At 40.6% G+C, this 19,894-nt stretch overlaps 1 protein-coding gene across 3 annotated transcripts in view; it reads right to left on the bottom strand.

Moving 5' to 3' along the window:
• fgf11a (fibroblast growth factor 11a) overlaps window positions 1–19,894 on the bottom strand; it is a 146,214-nt gene that overhangs the window by 56,122 nt on the left and 70,198 nt on the right. For all 3 annotated transcript variants that reach the window (XM_078164234.1, XM_078164233.1, XM_033609778.2), the window contains one exon: window positions 7,869–7,979. In XM_078164234.1, the coding sequence (XP_078020360.1) occupies window positions 7,869–7,979 (111 nt within the window). The remainder of the gene's footprint in view (window positions 1–7,868; window positions 7,980–19,894) is intronic.

Below are 19,894 nucleotides of genomic sequence, written 5' to 3'. Positions count from 1 at the left end.
GAGCTGAGCACACTCTGGGAACTCTGTCCAGGGAGACGGAGCAGCAGAGCACCAAGCAAAGCGTAAGTGTGATTAACTTAATGGTTTGTTAACTTGTGTAGAAACAGGACGCTCTGTTATTTCAAACAACTGCACTCTCACTGTAGTGTAAAGCATAAGATTGGATTAACAAACGCACCCTAAGGGTTCCATCAAGAACTGTTTTCATCCAAAGAAACCTTTTTGGGAGAATAGGCTCTTCAAGAATGATTGAAAGCATGAATGTTCTCTGTAGAACCTAACATAAGGGGTTCTGGATGGAACCTTTTACAGATGGTTTCAAGGTTCAAGGTTCAAGGTATCTTTATTATCCCTGAGGGGCAATTTGTGTCACAGCCAGCAGTTAAAACATTTTTTAGGTTTTAGATATAACCCTGTTGGGTTTTAGGTAAAGTGGTTTCAGGTGAAACACTTATAATAGGTTCTATCCAGGAACCAAAAAGGGTTCTTTTATGGGGACAAGAGGAAGAACCCATTATGGTTCTATTTACCACATTTATTTCTAAGAGTGTATGACTGCTTAGAGTTAGGAAACAGCAATTAAAATCTAGAAGTCTACACAGTATTCAGGAAGATGGCTGGCAAACTGTAAATAAGATGTGATTCATAGTAAAGTGGCTAAAACGTGCAAAACCACCAGCATAGTCCTTTAACAGCATCTTCCTCCCCAATAAATAGATAATAAATCTCAACTCCCTCACCATACTCGTCTCTGCTGCCTTCATTCCTCTTCCAGCTTTATTACATAACAGCTTGGAAGAGCCAAGAACAGAGAAGGAGAGAGGAGCAGGGCGGGAGGAGGGGGGTGGCAGCTCCTCTGACCTCCCACCAGAGGGGGGAGACACAGTGATTGAGGAGCCATCAGCTGTGTGCCAGCTGCACCTCCTGCTCCCCATCGCTCCCTCCCCTCTCTCTCTCTCTCTTTCCCTTTTCTCTCTGTCATCCTCACATTTCTCCCCTCCCTCTCACTTCCTCTCTCTTCCTCTGCCAACCTGCCTTGTCTCGCTGGCTCAGTTTTCTCTGGCGTATTCCACCGTGCCCTCTTTCTCTTTCTCCCCTCTTCTCTGATCCTCTAATTCTCTGTTTCCTTCCTTTTGTCACTTTTTTTTTTTTGCTTTAATATACAGTCACTTCCAGCTTCATGACAACTTCCTCTATCGCCTAGTTATGGAAGCCCTGAGGGAACTTAGTAAAAAAAAAAAAAAAAAAGTGATAAAAGTATTGCAAGGCCATACAAAAGCCACACTCGTCACTTTTTGTTCTGTTACATCCCCTCAGGGCTTCCATACCTCCTTCCAACTTTTGTCCCAACACCAACCTTTCCTTTCCAACTTTGTCCCTACACCAACCTTTCTCTTTCAATTCTTGTCCTGACGTCAACCTTTCTCTTCCAAGTTCTGTCCCTTCACCAACTTTTCCTTTTCAACTTTTGTCCCTACACTGTTTTCATTCCAACTTCTGTCCCTACACCATCCTTTCCTTTCCCACTTCTGTCCCTACACCATCCTTTCCTTTCCAACTTTTGTCCCTCACCATTTTCATTCCAACTTTTGTCCCTACACCGTTTTCATTCAAATTTTTGTCCCTTCACCAACCTTAACTATTCAACTTTGTCCCTTCACTGACTTTTCCATTCCAACTTTTGTCCCTGCACCAACCTTTCTCTATAAATTTTTGTCCCAACGCCAACCTTTCCTGTCAAACGTTTGTCCCTAACCTAACCTTTACTTTCCAACTTTGTCCCTACACCAACCTCTTTCAAGTTTTGTCCAAACACCAACCTTTCTCTTTAAACTTTTGTCCCAACGCAAGCCTTTCCTTTCTAATTGTTGTCCCTTCACCAACTTTAACTTTCCAACTTCTGTCCCAACACCAAGTTAACCTTTCCATCTTTTGTCCTTTCACTAACTTTTACTTTCTAACATTTGCCCCCACACTAGGGCTGTCAACGAATATTCTAAATTCGAATTTGAAAAAAAAAAAAATGGACCTTTGAATGTGAAAATTGATATTCGATTGTGGAGAAAAAAAAAACACCACCGCAGCTGTCCTCTTTGCGAGTGGGCATTGGCCTGGGCCGCTGCACTGAACGAACTGCATGACGGGTCAGAGGGGGGGCGAGCGAGAGGTCCGCGGTCGTTTATAATGTAATGTTATAGATAATTGTTTTATGTGTTTTAATGTGTAGGTATGTAAAGGTTTTCAAAGACGTTTATGTTGAAATAAAAATACCTACAGTAGTTATGTTTCCTTGTATTAATACATATAAAAGTATGTTTCCTTGTATTAGTTTGCCCTCTTGTGGACATAATGCAAAAAAAAAAAAAAAAATCGAATGGTTCGAACCTATGAGTTATTTTTAGAAGGAATATTCGAACGTCATTTTTGAGCAATTTTGACAGCCCTACCCCAAGATTTTTCTTTCCAAGATTTGTCCCTACACCAACTTTTCCTTTCCAACTCTTGTCCCTACACCAACCTTTTCTTTCCAACTTGTGTCCTGACACCAACCTTTTCTTTCCAACTTGTGACCTGACACCAACCTTTTCCTTCCAACTTTTGTCCTGATAGCAACCTGTCTTTTCCAACTTTTGTCCAGACACCAACCTTTCCTTTTGTCACTACAATTGTGTCCAGGAGATCCAGGAGGTGAAGGCAGCTGCTGTAAAGGCAAGTAGCCCAGAAAGAGACATGACAAGAAAGGGTCAGAGAGGTATCCAGTCCACCTGTGTGTCCATGCACTGTTCTGCTCCCTTGAGGTCATTGGTTTGGTGTCATTACACCGGGTCAAAGGAGAAGTCAGGGTGAAAGGGGAAAAGGGGGATTAGGATGGTGATGTAGAGAGGTCACTTAAAGGTCAACTGTCCTTTGGAAAAATTTTGTGTTTGCAAGTCAAGTTAGACAAGTACTGTACTGTCTGAAAAAGTGTACTTGCATTTGTTGTGGAATTCCAGTCACCTGCACTATGTCTTGTGTGCAATAACTGTGAGCATCAGAGTTGGCCAACAACTCTGTCAGGGTGAGGGCCTCTGATATGAATCACACTGTTGCTCCCTTAATTATTCATCCCATTTGCTGCTGATCTGGCCCTTTTTTTGGTCGTCTCGGTGTACACCGCAATGGGGTGCATAATTACTGCACGCACATGCATATACACATTTTGAGGAGATGAAGGAGAGTGGAAGGTTACATGTTCCATTTAGGTTGCATGCCTCAGGATTTCATTTTGTTTCACATGTTGTGTAGTTACATCCATTGTCCATTGGCCCATTTTCAAAGTCCTTCTCCCAAAACCTTACAAAAACACTTACTGTAAATGCTATCAAAGTCATAATGTGCACAATAGCCGATACCGGAACTGCTTCCTGGGACAACTTTGTACAGCACACACAGTCTTCCTGAGAAATGTAAGCTTATTTTTTATAAACATTTCTGTTGCACCCTAGTTGAGCTTTACCTCCATATAAAGTTTAGATTATCTGGATGAAATGTTAACTTCTTTACAATCAGCTGATCATTGGTAGTTTTGGCCTCTTTATCTCAGCAATTCATTTGGTCAGAATGATGTAATCATAACAAAGAGCAATGGCTGCTGAGAGTATGACAACAAGACCAAAGTTGTAATAAATCCTCCAAAATTACTCATAAAAATTTATATGCACCCCATATCTGGGGAGAATCATTAGACAAAAACGTGTGTTGATAATGAAGGTGCAAGGCTGGATTAATAATTAGCAAAATGGGCCACTGCCACTTCAGGGCCCTAGACCTCCAGGGGCTCGAAAAGCCCCAAGTTCATTGTGTGGCAACTTTATTATACTAATTTGATTAATCATAAATTTATATGTGAATGCTATAAAAGAACCATTTAAGCACGATATCAACTGGCATTATATAAAGGCCTGTTTATTTTTTTTTTTTTACCATATCTCTGTCTTGACAAAGGGCCCTGTGTCAAAATCTAGTTTTCAGACCTACATTTAAAGGAGCTGTTCAGCATTTCAATACAACAGCAAACAACTATTTGCTATGTGAAGATATAGTGGAGTAATGGCATTCTGAGCAGAGAACAGAGAGATGACATTTTTTGTAGACCAAATTGAAATAAGCATTGCCTAAATACCTTTACAAAAAGCCAATGGGATTTTTCAGTATCAATCCATATAGTTGCATGGCTTCGACGTCACTACCACAACGAGGCTATAAAAGCTGCGTTCAGCATGATTGACCTTTAATGTCCCTGACAACCTCAACAGTCTCAGTTAGCCACTTGTTAGCAATCGCCTTTTAAGGCATTTAAAAGCTTCAAAAATCACAAGTGCGATATTAACAGGGCTGTACCCGACTGAGAATTATGTCAGTCAAATCTGATTTGTCTGTTCAATACAAATATTTGATGATTGTTTTTTTTCTCTTCCATATAAAGTTTTAAAGTTCGAACAGGTGATAGTGACATTCACGCAATATAGTAAACAAGTAACTACGCTAGCAACACACCGGAAATGTGCAACATTTTTTGTTTGATATCAAACAAAAGCTAAAGATTGTATTGCATTAAGATGCTACGAACTATAAATTCACCACTTCAGGCAGAGGAGCGAAGATAAAGTCATCTTAAAACTTTACAGTGCAGAGTCTCTCCTCCTCTGTGCCACTGCATCATGTCAGCATGTCCCTGTACCAAGGAGCAGGGGCGGGAATCACCAATAGGATCCACAATACGATATTATCACGGTACTTAAGTGACTATACAATATTATAGCGATTTTAAATGTAAATAGATTTTTAATGTTGCGATATGCTGAGTAATATGATAAAATATATTGCGATATACTGTGATGTATTACCTTGTTTCAGCTGTAAACCATAACCCCAAAGGACAACTTAGTCGAGTTGTCCAAGTTCATCTCACCTCAGCCATTTTTTTTTTGCAGCAAAATGTATCTCATGGACTGAAAAACCAATTGATTATATTTTTCTAGTAGGCTACCTACTGTTTAATTTGTATTTGTCATATAATAATTCAAACAATAAAAAATCGATACTTAGCACTGTGTGACAATACAATATTACCAAACAAATATATTGTGATACTTTGTTGTATCCATTCATTCGGACCAAAGAGTAATGTGAAAGTCAAGAGCACTCAAGAGCAAAGTCTGGGGACCAAACTGTATAGCACACTGATTAGCAAAATAAATAAATAACTCGCTAGACTTAAAGCATTGTCCTCAGTTGAATGAGGGATCTCTAACTGATGATGCTAATCTCTGACTTTCATGGGGCAGCCCTTGTATTTACAGACAAATTTTAATGTCATAGAACATAACCTGAGAATCTCTTAAGCTTGCGTTAACCAAAGACCTTATTTCAGGCATCTAACAAAAAACACAACTGACATTGACACAATGGAACCAAGGTGCAAAAATGCTAACTCATTTCCAGGTTTTAGGATTCAGTCCAGCAGCACTTAATGAATTCAAGTTACCTCTCTCTGTGTTCTAATCTGAGCTTCTCTGTCCGATGTTGTGGTCAGGCCACAGGTGCATGTTAGTACATGCCAGTCCCTGTGTGTGTATCCCACTGGCTAGCTAATTGCCACTACTCTGCATTGCACTTATACTGCAGGTACCACTGATATCAGGATGTCCTCATTGCAGATGTGTAGTGCCCATTCTCTGGTTCCTCCCAAAGTTAACAATACTAGCTCTGTCAGCACTGTTGTTGTTGTTAGCATTATTTATTAGGTTAGCTTAATTAGCTGCAAGCCACTAGCTCAGACACACTCCATGTCGAGAACCATGTGCATTGTGCAGACAATCCTGCCCCAGACTTTAATTCATAGATGTGCTTTGAATATTGTGTTGAGCTCCCTTAAGCCGATATGTTGCTTACAAGGTGCATAGTCAATAATCAATTTGTATTTAATCAAATATGCACACAGCAGTGGAGCCAGGATGTATACACTGAACAGATGGGAAAGTGGTTAGTGAAGTCACACTTTGGACACTACATGATCTTTATTGGCTGTAAAGAGAGAGAGGGGAAAAAAGAGCTCTTAGGGAGAAAGTGAAATAGACTAAATTTGAAAGCCGTCTGGTTGTGGGCCAGTTTGCGTTACTGTATACTGAAAAGTGTTTTCTCCAAGGGAGACTACTGATGATCGGCCTGACAGTCAGTGTGTTACAGTACATGCTCACACAGCTGTTTCTACCCTTTCAATATTCCACGGAGTCAGGTCGATGATTGTGCTGCTGATTGATACTCAGTTACAATGATGTCAATCACTCAACAATTGCTGTATGAATGAATAAATAACCGGACTTGGATATAAAAAGTGCACAATTTATGAGTTTTACAGCACTTACCTGTCAACTCCCCCACACATACTGTCCCCTGAGAATGCAAAGAGCCCAGGACAGCACTAAACCAGATCCTGGGATTGATGGAATTATAGTTGTTATAAAATGAACCATAAGTCAAACCCACGCAACACTTAGCGGGGTGACCTCCGCTGACTGATGTTAAATATCCCGACACACCAGGAGCGCTGTTATGCAACAGCAGTCTTTACATCCGTCTGGAAATGAGCCCTGTTCGCCTTTGGATGTACCCTACGGTATTATGTGATGAATATTTCAGATTGGACATGAGAATGTTTAAAGTTCAGCATGCAGCAATGTTTGCCTCAGTGTAGGTGTGCTATTACATAAGAGGGAGAGGTGAGAGCAGGTCTAATCAGTTACTGTGGAGCTGTCTGGAGGTGTTGTGTGCCTAATTTCACCAAACACCTGTTGAAGGACTGTTTTCCCGATACTCATGGAATATATTTCTCAAGGGATTGTTAGTCAAAAATCCTGTCTTTTAGAGAGCTCTCTTGAAACGTTTTACTCATCTGAATCTAAATGAACACTTTTCGCAAAGACAACTGCAAGTTTCCAATCAGCAAACGCAATCCTGGCAATGTCCGAGTCACATAAAACATGCTGTTAAATTTTCTCTCCGGGATAAACGCCAAGGGTAAAGCCTCACAACAAATGCCTCAAGGTTAAATCCAGGTTATTCAAACCTGGTAACACTGCTGCTGCCACAACTTTTCTGACATCTCAATGAAATGCCGAAATACAAACTTTACAGAAGGAACCACAACTTAAAAGTGTGATTTTTTTTCTCTCTCTCTTCTGTAGATTGTAAATCCAAAATTGTGCAAGCTTCATGTTTTCCATCCAAACTGGCGTTATGACAGAAAAAAATGCTGTGTTGCCACATCAGGGCTATCCTATAATACAATATTGATCTCTTTGGGAAGGTTGGAGGGAGCCCAGGGGATATGATGTTTTTGGTCAGTAATCACCCAGGTGATGACCCTGCTCAGAGTGAGGTGTGCGTTTACATGGTTGTAGTGTTCGTGTGTGAATGTGTGTGTACATATGGAGACTCAGCATCAGAGGATGATAGCAGGTTTTTGTACTAATGAGCAGAGCTTTAAGTCTTGAATCGGATCCTCAGAGAATTCTCAGCTGCCATTAAGTGACTTTAAAACACTGCAGTTGCAATCTGAGTGCTAGAAAGAGAATATGGAAACCATGACAACAGATTGTCATTATGCATGGTGCCATCATCATCAAACCAGAAAGCATGGCAGTGTTATCCTTCATCCATAAGCAGTCCTAATGTTAAGATATATGACTATCCTAACAGGAAGTCCCTTTTTAAGTATTTTGTGGCATGGCAGCAGGGGAAACTCCCAGTGGTATGTATGACAGAGCAATGGAATACACACCTACATCAACTAACTGACTGATCTCTGTGTCTGATTGTTCACTTACAGAAGGAGCTGCTTTCGTCCTTTGTGCCTTCCATGGTGCCATCCGGCAGCATCTGGAGGTAGAAGCCGTGTCTGCAGTAAAGCCGCGTGACGATGCCCTTCAGCTGGGGCTCTGCAGAGCAAACACAGGGTTAAACACACCTTAGCATTCAGGAACACACACACACACACACACTTGGCAGTGCACGTATATTAATGCACACACCTATGTCAGCATGCACATTGACTAAACAAGAGGCAGGTCTTGATATTTACACTGTGAAATAGTCAAACAGTGCGGTGTGTGTGCTTGCATGCATGTGTCACTGTGGCCTTCAGCAGGATTGATGGGATCCCGGTGTCTGCTAAAAAGAAGCATCCTTCATGGAAAAGTTCAAGTGAGGCGAGCGAGACGTTTTTGCATACTGTGTGAATGAGTGTGTGTTACGGGTGGGTATTTCCATATATGAATACTCACACTAAATTATACAGTACTGGAGTACTAGCAAAAAAAAAATCTGAAGGAAGAATTAGAATGTAAATTGGCCAACAAAAAAAACAAGTGCAATTTGAAACCAATTTATTAAACAACTGTGCATCAATTAGTCTATTAAACAAAAAAATAATAATTTGACATGACAAATCAGAAAACTTTCTGTTGCTGCCATTTCATACACTGTAAAAATAAACTGTTTTTAAATGAAAAAACTTACTGTCTTGGCTGCCTTGAAATTTCAAGTTGATTGAATATGAAAACACAAATTCTATTTATTACAAAATTACCTCAATTTGTTTTCTCAAATTCAGTCAACTTAAAATGTCAAGGCCGCTTGGACACCAAGCTTTCCAAGTTAAGACAGTTTCTCTTTACAGTGAAGGTAATAATACGCAGCACTGAAAGACCTTTTCCAGAATCCAGAGCCACTCTCCTGATCAGTTCAACATCTGTTTGGTTAGCATGAGCTAACACACTAGCAGCGGCTAACATCCAACACAGAGCCATTTAATGGTCCCAACAAACTGATCAAGATGTTAAGGATGTTTTTACGGAGAGCCAAATTATCTACAGAGGTCTCTTCCTCTCCAAAACAAACCGACCTGGTGATGTAAAACGGTAAAAATACTGAATAAAGCAATGTCACGTAACAAATCAGTGTTTCAACGCTGTTTGTTTCGTTGCAGTGGGACTGTTCACAACAGTAGTAGTCACAAAATTGCATATGGCTAATGTTTAGTTTGTCTGTTCTGGGCCACTGTATAAACATGTCAGCACAACATGGCAGACTCCGGGGATGAGGACCTGCTCACTATGTTGATATTAAGGGCTCATTCTAAGACAAAAGCATGAAGATTCTTATTTCCAGGTGATCATACACTAAAGAAAACATACTTATTATATTCCATCTCTGCTAATATATCCCCCTACATCTTACACACTGAACCTTTCATACTTAATATGTGTACCTTCACAGAAAGTGTTGCCCACAGATTTTATATGAGGTCACAAGCCAAAAAGGTTAAGGTCACTGATAAAGTAACAAGGACCTATGTCCTTTAAAAATAAATGTAGGGTTATGACATTTACAATATTTAAAGGTGCGTTAAAGTAAAGTGCTACTGTAGAAGGAAGACTTTTATTAGCCTTTGGTGTAATCATATTTGTTAAGAGAAAATGCTTGTATTTGGTAATGTTTTATGTACTGTTAAATGTTGTAAAATGTGGACCCCTATGACTTTAATTTAATATGAATGTTTGCCTTTTTGGATTATTTGTTCACCATGTAGGCATGTGAGAAAAAAAAGTTTTTCATTCAGGGGGTAAACCTTTGTCGTAGCTGCCTGAAATTATGAGCCCACCAGCTCCCCGTAGTCTAACCACAGTGTCTTACACAAAGAACAGGGTGCTGGGGCGCTGCACATGAACTAAGCAGAAAGCTCAATTTCCTGCATGTAAGATGGCAAAAACTCAAGAAACAAACAAGAACAACTTACCCGCCATACTGAAAGTTTAATGAACCATCTCCTATCATCTGTTTACCCTGCTCTCAAATACCAACTGTCGTCATTTACTCAGTGCACTCCGAGGCATCAGACTACTATTTGTTTCGGTGAACCAATCAGACATTTTCATCCGCCGCCGCTCTAGAGATTGGCGTGTCTTCCTCGAACCTCGTGTTTGTGTTGAGTTTCTTTTCTCAGGCACGCATGACTGAGGGGGCTCGTTCACTCCGAAGTGCTGAGGGAGACTAAATAGTGGATCAGAAGGAATGTCAGAATGCTGAAGTGTTTCCACAATCAAGTTTTAATGAGATTCATCAAATATGGATGAGGACAGAGAAGTACGGGGGCAGCTGGCAGTTGGCCCTTGGTTGACAGCAGGGGTGTGAGAGAGAGAGAGAGAGAGAGAGAGAGAGAGAGAGAGAGAGAGAGAGAGAGAGAGAGAGAGAGAGAGAGAGAGTATAAAGAGACACGCACTGCAAAATCCATCCTTACATTTACACTCCAAAAATTAATTATATACAGAAAAAAGATACAATTTCCCTAAAGCCAAGAAAATACTTACTTACATAAGTGCTACAATTTCACTACAGCCAAACTTTTTTCCCCAATAATTTTAAGGGCATGAGGGTTACAAAAAACAATTTAAAAACTGAATTAAATAAAGCAATGATACTATAATTAAAATTCTTACATGTGGATAATTCGAACACACCTCCCAAGATTAGTGTCACCAACTTAATATTCAACTAAATGTCTTCCCTTCTGTTCCTGGGTCATGACACGGAATAATGCTCAGAGATGTGTTTTTGCAGAGCATTATGATGTCACACTGAAGTTGACCTTTAACCTTTTGGATATAAAATGTCATCACTTCATCATTTTATCCTGCTAGACTTTTGAGTGATGTTTCATTATAATTAGCGTATGGATTCCTGAGTTATGGCAAAAAAATGAGTCCAAGTCTCAATGTGCCTGATGTCATGACATTTACTCCAGGCACTCCTGAGATACCGCATTTACAGGAAGGGGATGGATGCAAGGTCAGAGTGACCTTTCAACACAAAAATCTAATCAGGTCGTCCTTGAATCCAAGCAGATGTTTGTACCAAATTTAAGGAAATTCCCTCCAAGCATTCTGGGGATAGGAATTCCCGAGAATGGGATAGACTTACAGACATACAGAACACAAACTGTAAAATAAACAGATGCAACTACTGTGACATCACCCATTGCTTTGTGGACTCCTGTTTTAAAGCCTTAGGTTTGGCATTTTTGCTGTTGCCATCTTGGTTTTGTGAAGCCAGAAACACTTCATACTACATTTCCCATAAGGCATCTCAAATAGTTTTGTTTTGCTGTATTCATGTTGTAGACATGTTGGCCTCATGGGAAACCAAGACAACCTCATATTACTTCTATAGTGTAGATGACCTGACATGACTCTGACCAAATTTGGGTAGGTGAGGAGAAGCAATTGCTCCTAGGACTGGTTATCTTAATAACAGAAAAAAACAGCAGCTTAAGTGACAGGAAAAAACCTTTTAGTGTGTGTATAGGAAATCTTGTAGGTGTGTCAACTGATAATGCCTGTTTGTCAGACACTATAAATTGTCATGATGTACTAATTCTTTGTTTTTCTAGCATATAAACCCTCAAATGTCCAATCCTGTATTTAAAGTCTCTTTATTCTAAAACACTTCAACACCCCACTTCACACAGAATTCTGAGATGGTTAATCCCAATGTAGGACTCATTTCAGATAAATAGAACTCAGCCTAATTAACCAATTTTTTAATGTGTTACCAATGACTGTATATAAAGGTGGATGACGCATCTCTACCTCCTCCCACTGCACAAAAAGAGAAGCCAAAATATCCCAAGTACGGCCGCTGCCATGCACTGGTGACACCATTTGGAGCCAGAATCTGCACAGTAGCAATCATCACGGTATTGTATAACGTTTTTGCTGTCCCACCAATCGTGAGCAGCACTATTAAACGTGAGCACACTGATTGGCACACAGAGCTGTCAATCAGAAAAATGAACACTTGAACATACAGCAGCATGATAAGAACCGCCTAAAATGACAGAAACCATCTCTGGGAAATCATTTTGACATGTACTTTAAGTTAGGTTCATGTCACATTGGTTAGAAGGGGCAGGATTTATGGCGTGTACTACAGCCAGCCACCAGGGGGCCATCGAGATGGGTTTTTTTTTTTTGTTGTTTTTTAAATCTTTTTTTTTTTTGTTCAAATACATACTCATCAGTCTCATCAATTTGACAGGATTTTTTTCAATTTTAAGAAAAGGTCACAGAATGTTAGAGTAAAAATATTACATACTCATTCTACTTTTTGTCATTGCAAAGCTTACACATTTATCTGTGAACCTCAAAAAGTTTAATTGAGGCTCATTAGGGTTTGAGTTAAGCTTTGATGTCTGTGAATTAGTCAAAGAAATGCTGGTGTTTAATCCTCCCTTTCATGCTGACAGTTGTGACACAACATGTTTGGAAGCTTTTCATTGGAGGTCCTGGCCCTCAGCAGCGAGATTGGGTCGCTGTAACTACTGAAAGATAAAAGCTCATCCATCCATCTCTGGCTGACTAGACACAGCAGGTCAAACGTGGAGTGTGGTAAACTGTAATATCCTGAGTGTTAATCCCAAATTAAGCCTCAGACCACACATCAGGCCATGTGCCGCTTAACACATCTGCCACAGTGCAGAGCCGAGCAACAAACGCACACAGAGGGCTGATGTTGACCTTTAGTGTGACTCCTCCTCCACATGTCCCTGTTTGGTAACGCTGCTGTGATCCAAAACATGCTGCTTGGAAATGCAAGACTACTGGTGCATGTACACAGCCTTTACAACACTCACATACACACACACACACACACACACAGCATCTCTTATTTAACTCATGTAGAAGCAAAGGCTAAAAGCAGGAACTGCCTTGAGTCATACCTGAGGCGATATATTAGTTAAACTATTGGTTTAAATGCACACACAAACACACACGGACAAAGTTCACTTGTATAATGTGACTGTAGGTCCAGAGTGAAAATTTCAAAAAGACCATCATTATCTTTAATAAGAAACAAAACTACAGTTTAACGGTTTTAATAGATGATTTTGTTAACTCTTTTTATTATGAGTGGCTGAAGTGAATAGGTCTGTATTTCTTTGGGCTCCAGCTTTACAGCCGTTCAGCTTATCCCACGACTGCTTGTTAAACAAGACTTTCAAAGTGAAGGATGCTTTGTCCTCACAAACAGAGCTCCGATTCTGTCCTCATAATGTCAACACAGCATGAAACCTGACGGAAACCTAAAAACCTATTTCCATGTCAAAATTTAGACCAAATGATGGAACTGGACGAAAACTGTGTGTTCGTTAAAGACACTGGGATTGATCCTCTGGGGACAGTAGATATGTAATTTCAGAACAAAAAATGAGGGGTTAGGGGGTCGTTAGAATCATCACACATCATCCTCTGGGGACCTGGGAAATTCACATCAAAGCCCATCTAGCCAGGAGGAGTACCAATACGTCAGACAGATGGACAGATAAACTGGCATCCATAAGCTCCTTCACCATTCAGGTACAAATTAAAAGAAGGACATGTGACAATTTATGTTACCTCGATCTTTTCCCCCTGTTGGATGATCTTTGCAACTGCCTCAGCTGTCTGCATGGCCCTTTGGTAAACTTCAGATTGTAGATGTGCTGGACTCTCAGGGTGGTGACGTGCAGAATGCCTGCAGAGGTCAAACTTGGTTTGGGCAAGATGTGAAAATTTGTATCTCACATTCTTACTGGGGTGGCCTCGTGGAGTTGTGTTTGAGTGAGAGACACTTGCATTAAAGGGATACTTCAGCCTCCAAATCATCATTTGTACATCAGTTGCTCACGTCATGTTACACTGGATTCATGAAGAAAACTTTATTTTTCTTGCATGCCCCTATGGTGAATGACGAATCCAAAAACTGAGAGACTAAATGTTTCAAAAACTATTTCAAAACATCTGTTCACAAACTCACATAATTAAAAACCAAGTCATTCATCCAGTTTGTTTGGGAAGTAATGATCATACTTCCCAAACAGACATTCCTTTCCTACAGGGAATTGAACAGAAAGTGAAACTTATCCATGCTCTCTCACACACGGGAATTGTAGCTCACCAAACACTGAAATTCTGGTCTACCGCTGCCTCGATCTGTAGTTTGTTTGTGTGTTATTGTGTGACTTTGGTGGATCCTAACGTGTTGGACCAGCAACTCCTGTGTTCAGTGAGGTAAAATGGGGTCATCCCTATGTTTCCCGGGTTCTATGTTTCCCGGGTTCTATGTTCCCCTCTTACCACCCAAAAAGGTTGTATGTTTCCTGGGTTCTATGTTCCCCGCTCAACCAAAAAGGATTCTATGTTTCCTGCTTGGTTGAGTGGGGAACATAGAACCTGGGAAACATAGAACCTTTTTTGTGTAAGCGGGGAACATAGAACCTTTTTTGTGTAAGCGGGGATCATAGAACCTATTTTGCAGGGTTAAGTGGGAAACATAGAACCCGGGAAACATAGATACGCTCCCCGGTAAAATTACTGTTTTTAACAATGAAGTCTGGCTTTAAAGACAGCACAGATAAGTTTCACTTTAGTTCAGTTCCCTATCAGAAAGGACTGTCTGTTTGGGAAGTACTGAGGATACGACTTGGATTACACCGCACCAACTGTGTAAAAGTTTGTACACATACGTTTTGATACAGTTTTGTTTTTGACCCCTATGACTTCAATTCATAAAGACTTTGAATTCCTTGTTCACACTGGAGTGATGCAAAAAAAGTTTTCCTCAACAATTCAACATATCACTGAGGGGGAAGTATTCCTTTAAGGAATTTCTAGCTACTGTTGTTTCCTGGCAATCGTAAGTAAAACACACAAAGCCTGTCACGTAAGAAGGAGGTTGGGGTGGCGGATAGGAGGGAGTTGCAGCAGTAAACAGTGTTGGCATGAGTGTGTCAGCAGAGTAAAGATGCTTTCATACTGCTCTGCTTGAACTAACACTGTGCTCCATAAATGTTTCACTGATGCTGAAGAAGCAAAGATATACCATGCCAAATATTAGAAATAAATAATCCTGCAACTCCAATGACAGTTTGTTACAAAGTATGAATATATTGTTTTGGTTGCTTCATGTTTTTATGTCAATTATTTATGTAGTTACATGGATCTATATGCTTTGATGCTCAGTCCAGGCTGCATCAGATATCTGAGATGAAAGCCCCTCAAATAATGTTGGAAAACCGTAAAGAGGTTTTACAGCAATGTTAGAGAACTTACGAAAGACAGACTAAAAAAAAAAAAAGAGTAAATATATTAAAGAAGCAAAGGCAGAAATATCCTAACTATTAGTCCCTAACATGGGTAAAGCTAGAAAAAGAAACACTAGAACTTGTATTTCCCATGATGCAACATAATAGTATCTTTTGTTAGACCTTCCATGCCTATTTCTGTTTATTGTATTTAACAACATCCCAAGGGAGAGTGTTGACTAGTACTCCTCATGGAAAGAAAACGTACTAGTGTCCCTTTAAACAGCAGCTCTGATGCACTGAGCCCTGACATGGTTTGGGGCCTCTCTGCAGCTTTGGGCCCCCTAAATAATTCTCTTTCAAACAGCACCCCTGTATAGAGCGGTTTGATGGAGGGAAATAACTGATCCTGGGTTAAGGTGCTTGGGGCTAAAACCCTAGGCCAGTTAAAGCCTGAATCCAGCCTGGGCTTTAACTGAAGGAGGCTTTGAAAGCCTGTACTGACATTTTGGGATTAAAGCTGCCAATTTTAACATTTTTATGCTTACAATTTTTGGACCAAAATTACAACAATGCAGAGTTTCCCAACAGTTTTATTCTTGGCAGGGTGTAAAAGCCTCTGAAATGGCATTAAGACCATGGGACTAAAACAAATTCATGCTCGTACGGACTGCAATCACACTGTCACATTAGAACGTATCCTGGGAATATCATAGCATTAGTCACCAGACAACAGATTTGTTATCAGAGTGCATCATATCCTACAACACAAAAGCATGTGGTGGTGGTGTGTGTGTGTGTGTGTGTGTGTGTGTTTATGCGTTTATGCATGAGGAGGATTTGTGCTCATAATCCCACAGACATTCAATGCCAATTATAGAGTGACTTAAATAAAGAGCAGGATTAATTTCACTTATTAGGAATTTCAACCATTAAAAGTCACCCTGAACCCTCCGGCTGCCCAGGGCCTCAAGTCAGATGACAACTGGGCAGCAGCTAGTGTTATTTTCACCCCCATGACACACTCCTGACAACTCTTAATGTGTGTGTGTTGGACACTTCCAACAGTATGGGCTTGGCTAAAGAAGCAAAGACTATCAGCCAAGGACAATGTCTGTCTGTCATCACATACACAGTATTGGATATATTTTCACGTCCTTCCCTCTGCACATCTATCTCTGTCTTAATATCTCCTCTTAAAATACTATCTTACTATTTATGGTCCGGCCCAATATCACTCAGATGATCCTGGACTACATTATTGATGATCAGTGCCAACATCTAGTACCAGTCAAGGAAATAGTGTGCCTGATATGTAGTGAGGTAGAAAGTAAAGGTGTAGAGGTCAGGGGTGTCTGTTAGACCACAATGCCCAAACCAAGCCCGACAGAACCAGTTGGAGACTGACAGGCTGGGCTGAGTTCAGACAAATACTTACAAATTGGTTCAGGTTAGTGTTTCGCCTACTTGGCATGATGCTAGAAGTATCTGCTTCTTTGCTATGCTGCATTTTGGTTTGCTGACATAAGGAAATTGACATGGCAGCTTAAAGAGCGTGAGTCAGGCTTGGTCAGGTTCAGAGTAGGGATGTCAACAGTTAACCAAAAATATGTTTCACCACTTATCCATGTTGGTCTCTAGATTAATTTTCCCACTCTTTAGTTAACTGCACTGCACACCACCTGGGTCTGATGGGAGCTAATGTTAGCTAGCAGCACTGCTCATTCGGCATTTACTGCTTGTTATGCCGTCAAGACCCAACAGTGTTGCTGTGGAAACATTGTGCCCACTCTCTTGGTCTCCCCCCTGGTGGCTTTAGTGAGTATATGGCTCAATTTTTAGCCACAAACCCCCTTTAGCATTGTCAACTGTGTTAGCTCCGTTAGCACCACTGCCAGCCGTGTCAGCACGGCTAATGGTGCTAACAAAGCTAACAGGACTAAAGGGGTTTAGAGGCTCAAAATGAAGGGTGGTCAGAGGGTGGCCACCACGTAGCGCACCAATCCCCAAACCGTCAGTGGGAAAGCGATCCCAGTTGTAATCGTCCAATCAGCAGCAACGCTAGCTTTCTCCAACCTGACTTGGGTGTTGTGCGGTGAAGAGCGGACAAGGCTAACCAGTGGAGAATGGAAGGTGGGCAGAGAGTGCTATGCTTCCATATGTTAATGCATCTAGCCAGCTGTCTGTCAGTGAAGCCAACAGAAAATAAAACAAATGGATGTCAAAGAAAAATTAAAATTTCACCACCTCTAAATGGACAGTGCTTTAAAATATGTTACTGAAGCTCACAGAAAGGCCTCTTGTTTCTTGTATTTTACTTCATTTTACACTTTTTTCTTGAAAAAAAGAACCGGTTGGTTACCAGTTAATGGCTGTCAGGCTATGCCAGCATTATCAGTTCATTTGGTGTCTCTGTGTTGCAGAGGAGCCCCGAATCATAACCACTCTTTTTTGACTTTGAAGAGCTTCACAATTTTAGTTTTCACATGGTGCATAATTCTAAATATAGCTGTGATTAACAGAATAACTACGAACTTACACAATTTCGAAATAAGACTGCTGGAATTAATGGGGACTTGGTGGCCATTGGGTATACATTGCAGACAGAGTGGTAGGTCTGATGCGTCCCTAACAGGTTTATCTGGTTATGCAGTAACTCTTATTTCTTTCCCCTCTTTCTCTGCCTTCTTCCACTAACTCAATCTCCCTCTGACTTCCCTCTTTCTGTCCCCATCTCTCCCTTCTACCTTTTCTCTTTCCCTTCTTCCCTTCTTCTCTTCTTCCCAGTCTCACCCCAGAAATGCATATCCAATCAGCACAGAAGTCCTTACTTTTGCTCTTTTTAAAGAAGGAAAGAGGGTGAAGGAGTGGTGCAGTGAAAAGACAAGGGTGGAGAGGAAGAACAGTGGTGTCAATAAACATCACTTAACAGCAAGAGAGACACTGCTGAATGACTGACACGTCATTCAGAGGAAGAGTGGGAGGAAAGTGAGATAAAACAGATATTGGAGACAAGATGTATTCCAAAGGAAAAAAAGAGACAGAGTAAATATATGTTTCCCACAGGTAGTCAGTTCACTTCAGCTGCACTGGGACACACCGACGACTTGTTATTGATGTTTCATTTAGCAAGCGTGGTAATTCATGTATTTTTTTCAGGCACTAAAGTCTGTCAAACCACTTGAAGCTGATGGCACTGCGACAATAGCTGATTATTATACTTCCATCTGTTTGTCGAGACGTCATCTTAAACGCTTTCCGTTCGGTCTGTGTCAGCACCAACGCAGCCTGACTCCGGGGAGAACAGATGCGCTACATCACTGACGCATCGCTGATGAATTATGGTGATTGTAGTTCACTAACTGTTTCAGCGTTTGGCAGCGTTAAAGCTTGAAAACTTCATTGGAGAGAATCAGCAGCTTCATGCATCACAGCACCCCAAATGATTCATAACATACAGAGTAGAAGGGCTGCTGGTGTAGTTGACGACGTACAGCCCAGTTGCCAGGAGAAAATGTTGGCATTGTAAGTTTCTGTAAACTACAGGTACATTACATTTGCATGTTTTATACCTATCATATCGACGTTTCTTAAGTGAGGTAGTAGTGAGGAGATGGAGGGGAGGGCGTGACATCTCTGGCGAGATGCCTGCCAAATTGCAGACCACTGCTTGAGACCAACAAACAACAAAACCAGCTGTTTTTTAGCGAGTCATCGCTGCATTTCCAGTCCCAAGACATGGTTGATTTTCAGCTGTGTTTCCACTGGGGATAGTGCCATGAATCTCACACAGAATTAAAAACTACTATCAGTCTAACTTTTCATTGAGTTGGAATGTCTATTAACTTGTCCACCTTATTTATGAGGATATGCTAAATAATAAAAAACACCACTCTGTATAATGCATAAACTGCATCCTCCATAATGATCACTTACTCACTCATACTATGAGAAAATGTGTTTATTACAGTCCATACCATATACTCTTTGTATGGGGTAGTGAATTCAGACACAGACTCAGTTTCCTCCAGTTGCAACAGCCAGCGCCTACGTCAATGTAAGAGTGTTTGTTTCCCTTTGGATTTACTGAGGAAGAATCAACATGTTTGAAGTGATGTTTTCATCACCTTTCACATGTTCCAACATGAGGAAGCTCTGACAGCTTTAACTCTGCCCACTGCTCAGTTTTCTCTTTCAGATGTCATCGCAAGCATAGTGTTTGTCGTTGACCATATTTTCTCCAGGACAAGGACAAAACTATAACTACATAAAAAGTAATCTTTAAAAACAATGATGAAATTATTACAGTATTTCATTTTTTCTGGTCTACTGTTGTTTTAATGCAAAGTCTTATTCAAGGACCTGAATGCATCTGTGATATTAGATCTTGTATCTCCTGATTAGTAAAACAGTGTCCATCACAGCTCAAAAATGTCTCTTGTTAGGAAGTTGATTTAAGTGTTTGACCTGTTACACTACTGTTCAACAATAATGAGCACCTTGTGATTAAAAACATTCCTTCTCAGCCAGTAATATTGTCTTACATTAGCAATTCTTGGAAGAAACAGATTTATGGACTAAATTAATTTACAACTTAGAGTTAGACCGGAAGAAACAGCAGCAAACCATGCAGGCAGCACATTGACAATCATGAAATGCTAAGCTAGTGTGGACGTAATGGTATTTCCAGTTGGCTATCTTTTGTCCTCATATTGAAAGAAATGAGTAGGTCAA

Source organism: Epinephelus lanceolatus, chromosome 22 (genome assembly GCF_041903045.1).
Source record: "Epinephelus lanceolatus isolate andai-2023 chromosome 22, ASM4190304v1, whole genome shotgun sequence".
Taxonomy (NCBI): domain Eukaryota; kingdom Metazoa; phylum Chordata; class Actinopteri; order Perciformes; family Serranidae; genus Epinephelus; species Epinephelus lanceolatus.
This window is presented reverse-complemented; position numbering and strand designations above follow the sequence as displayed.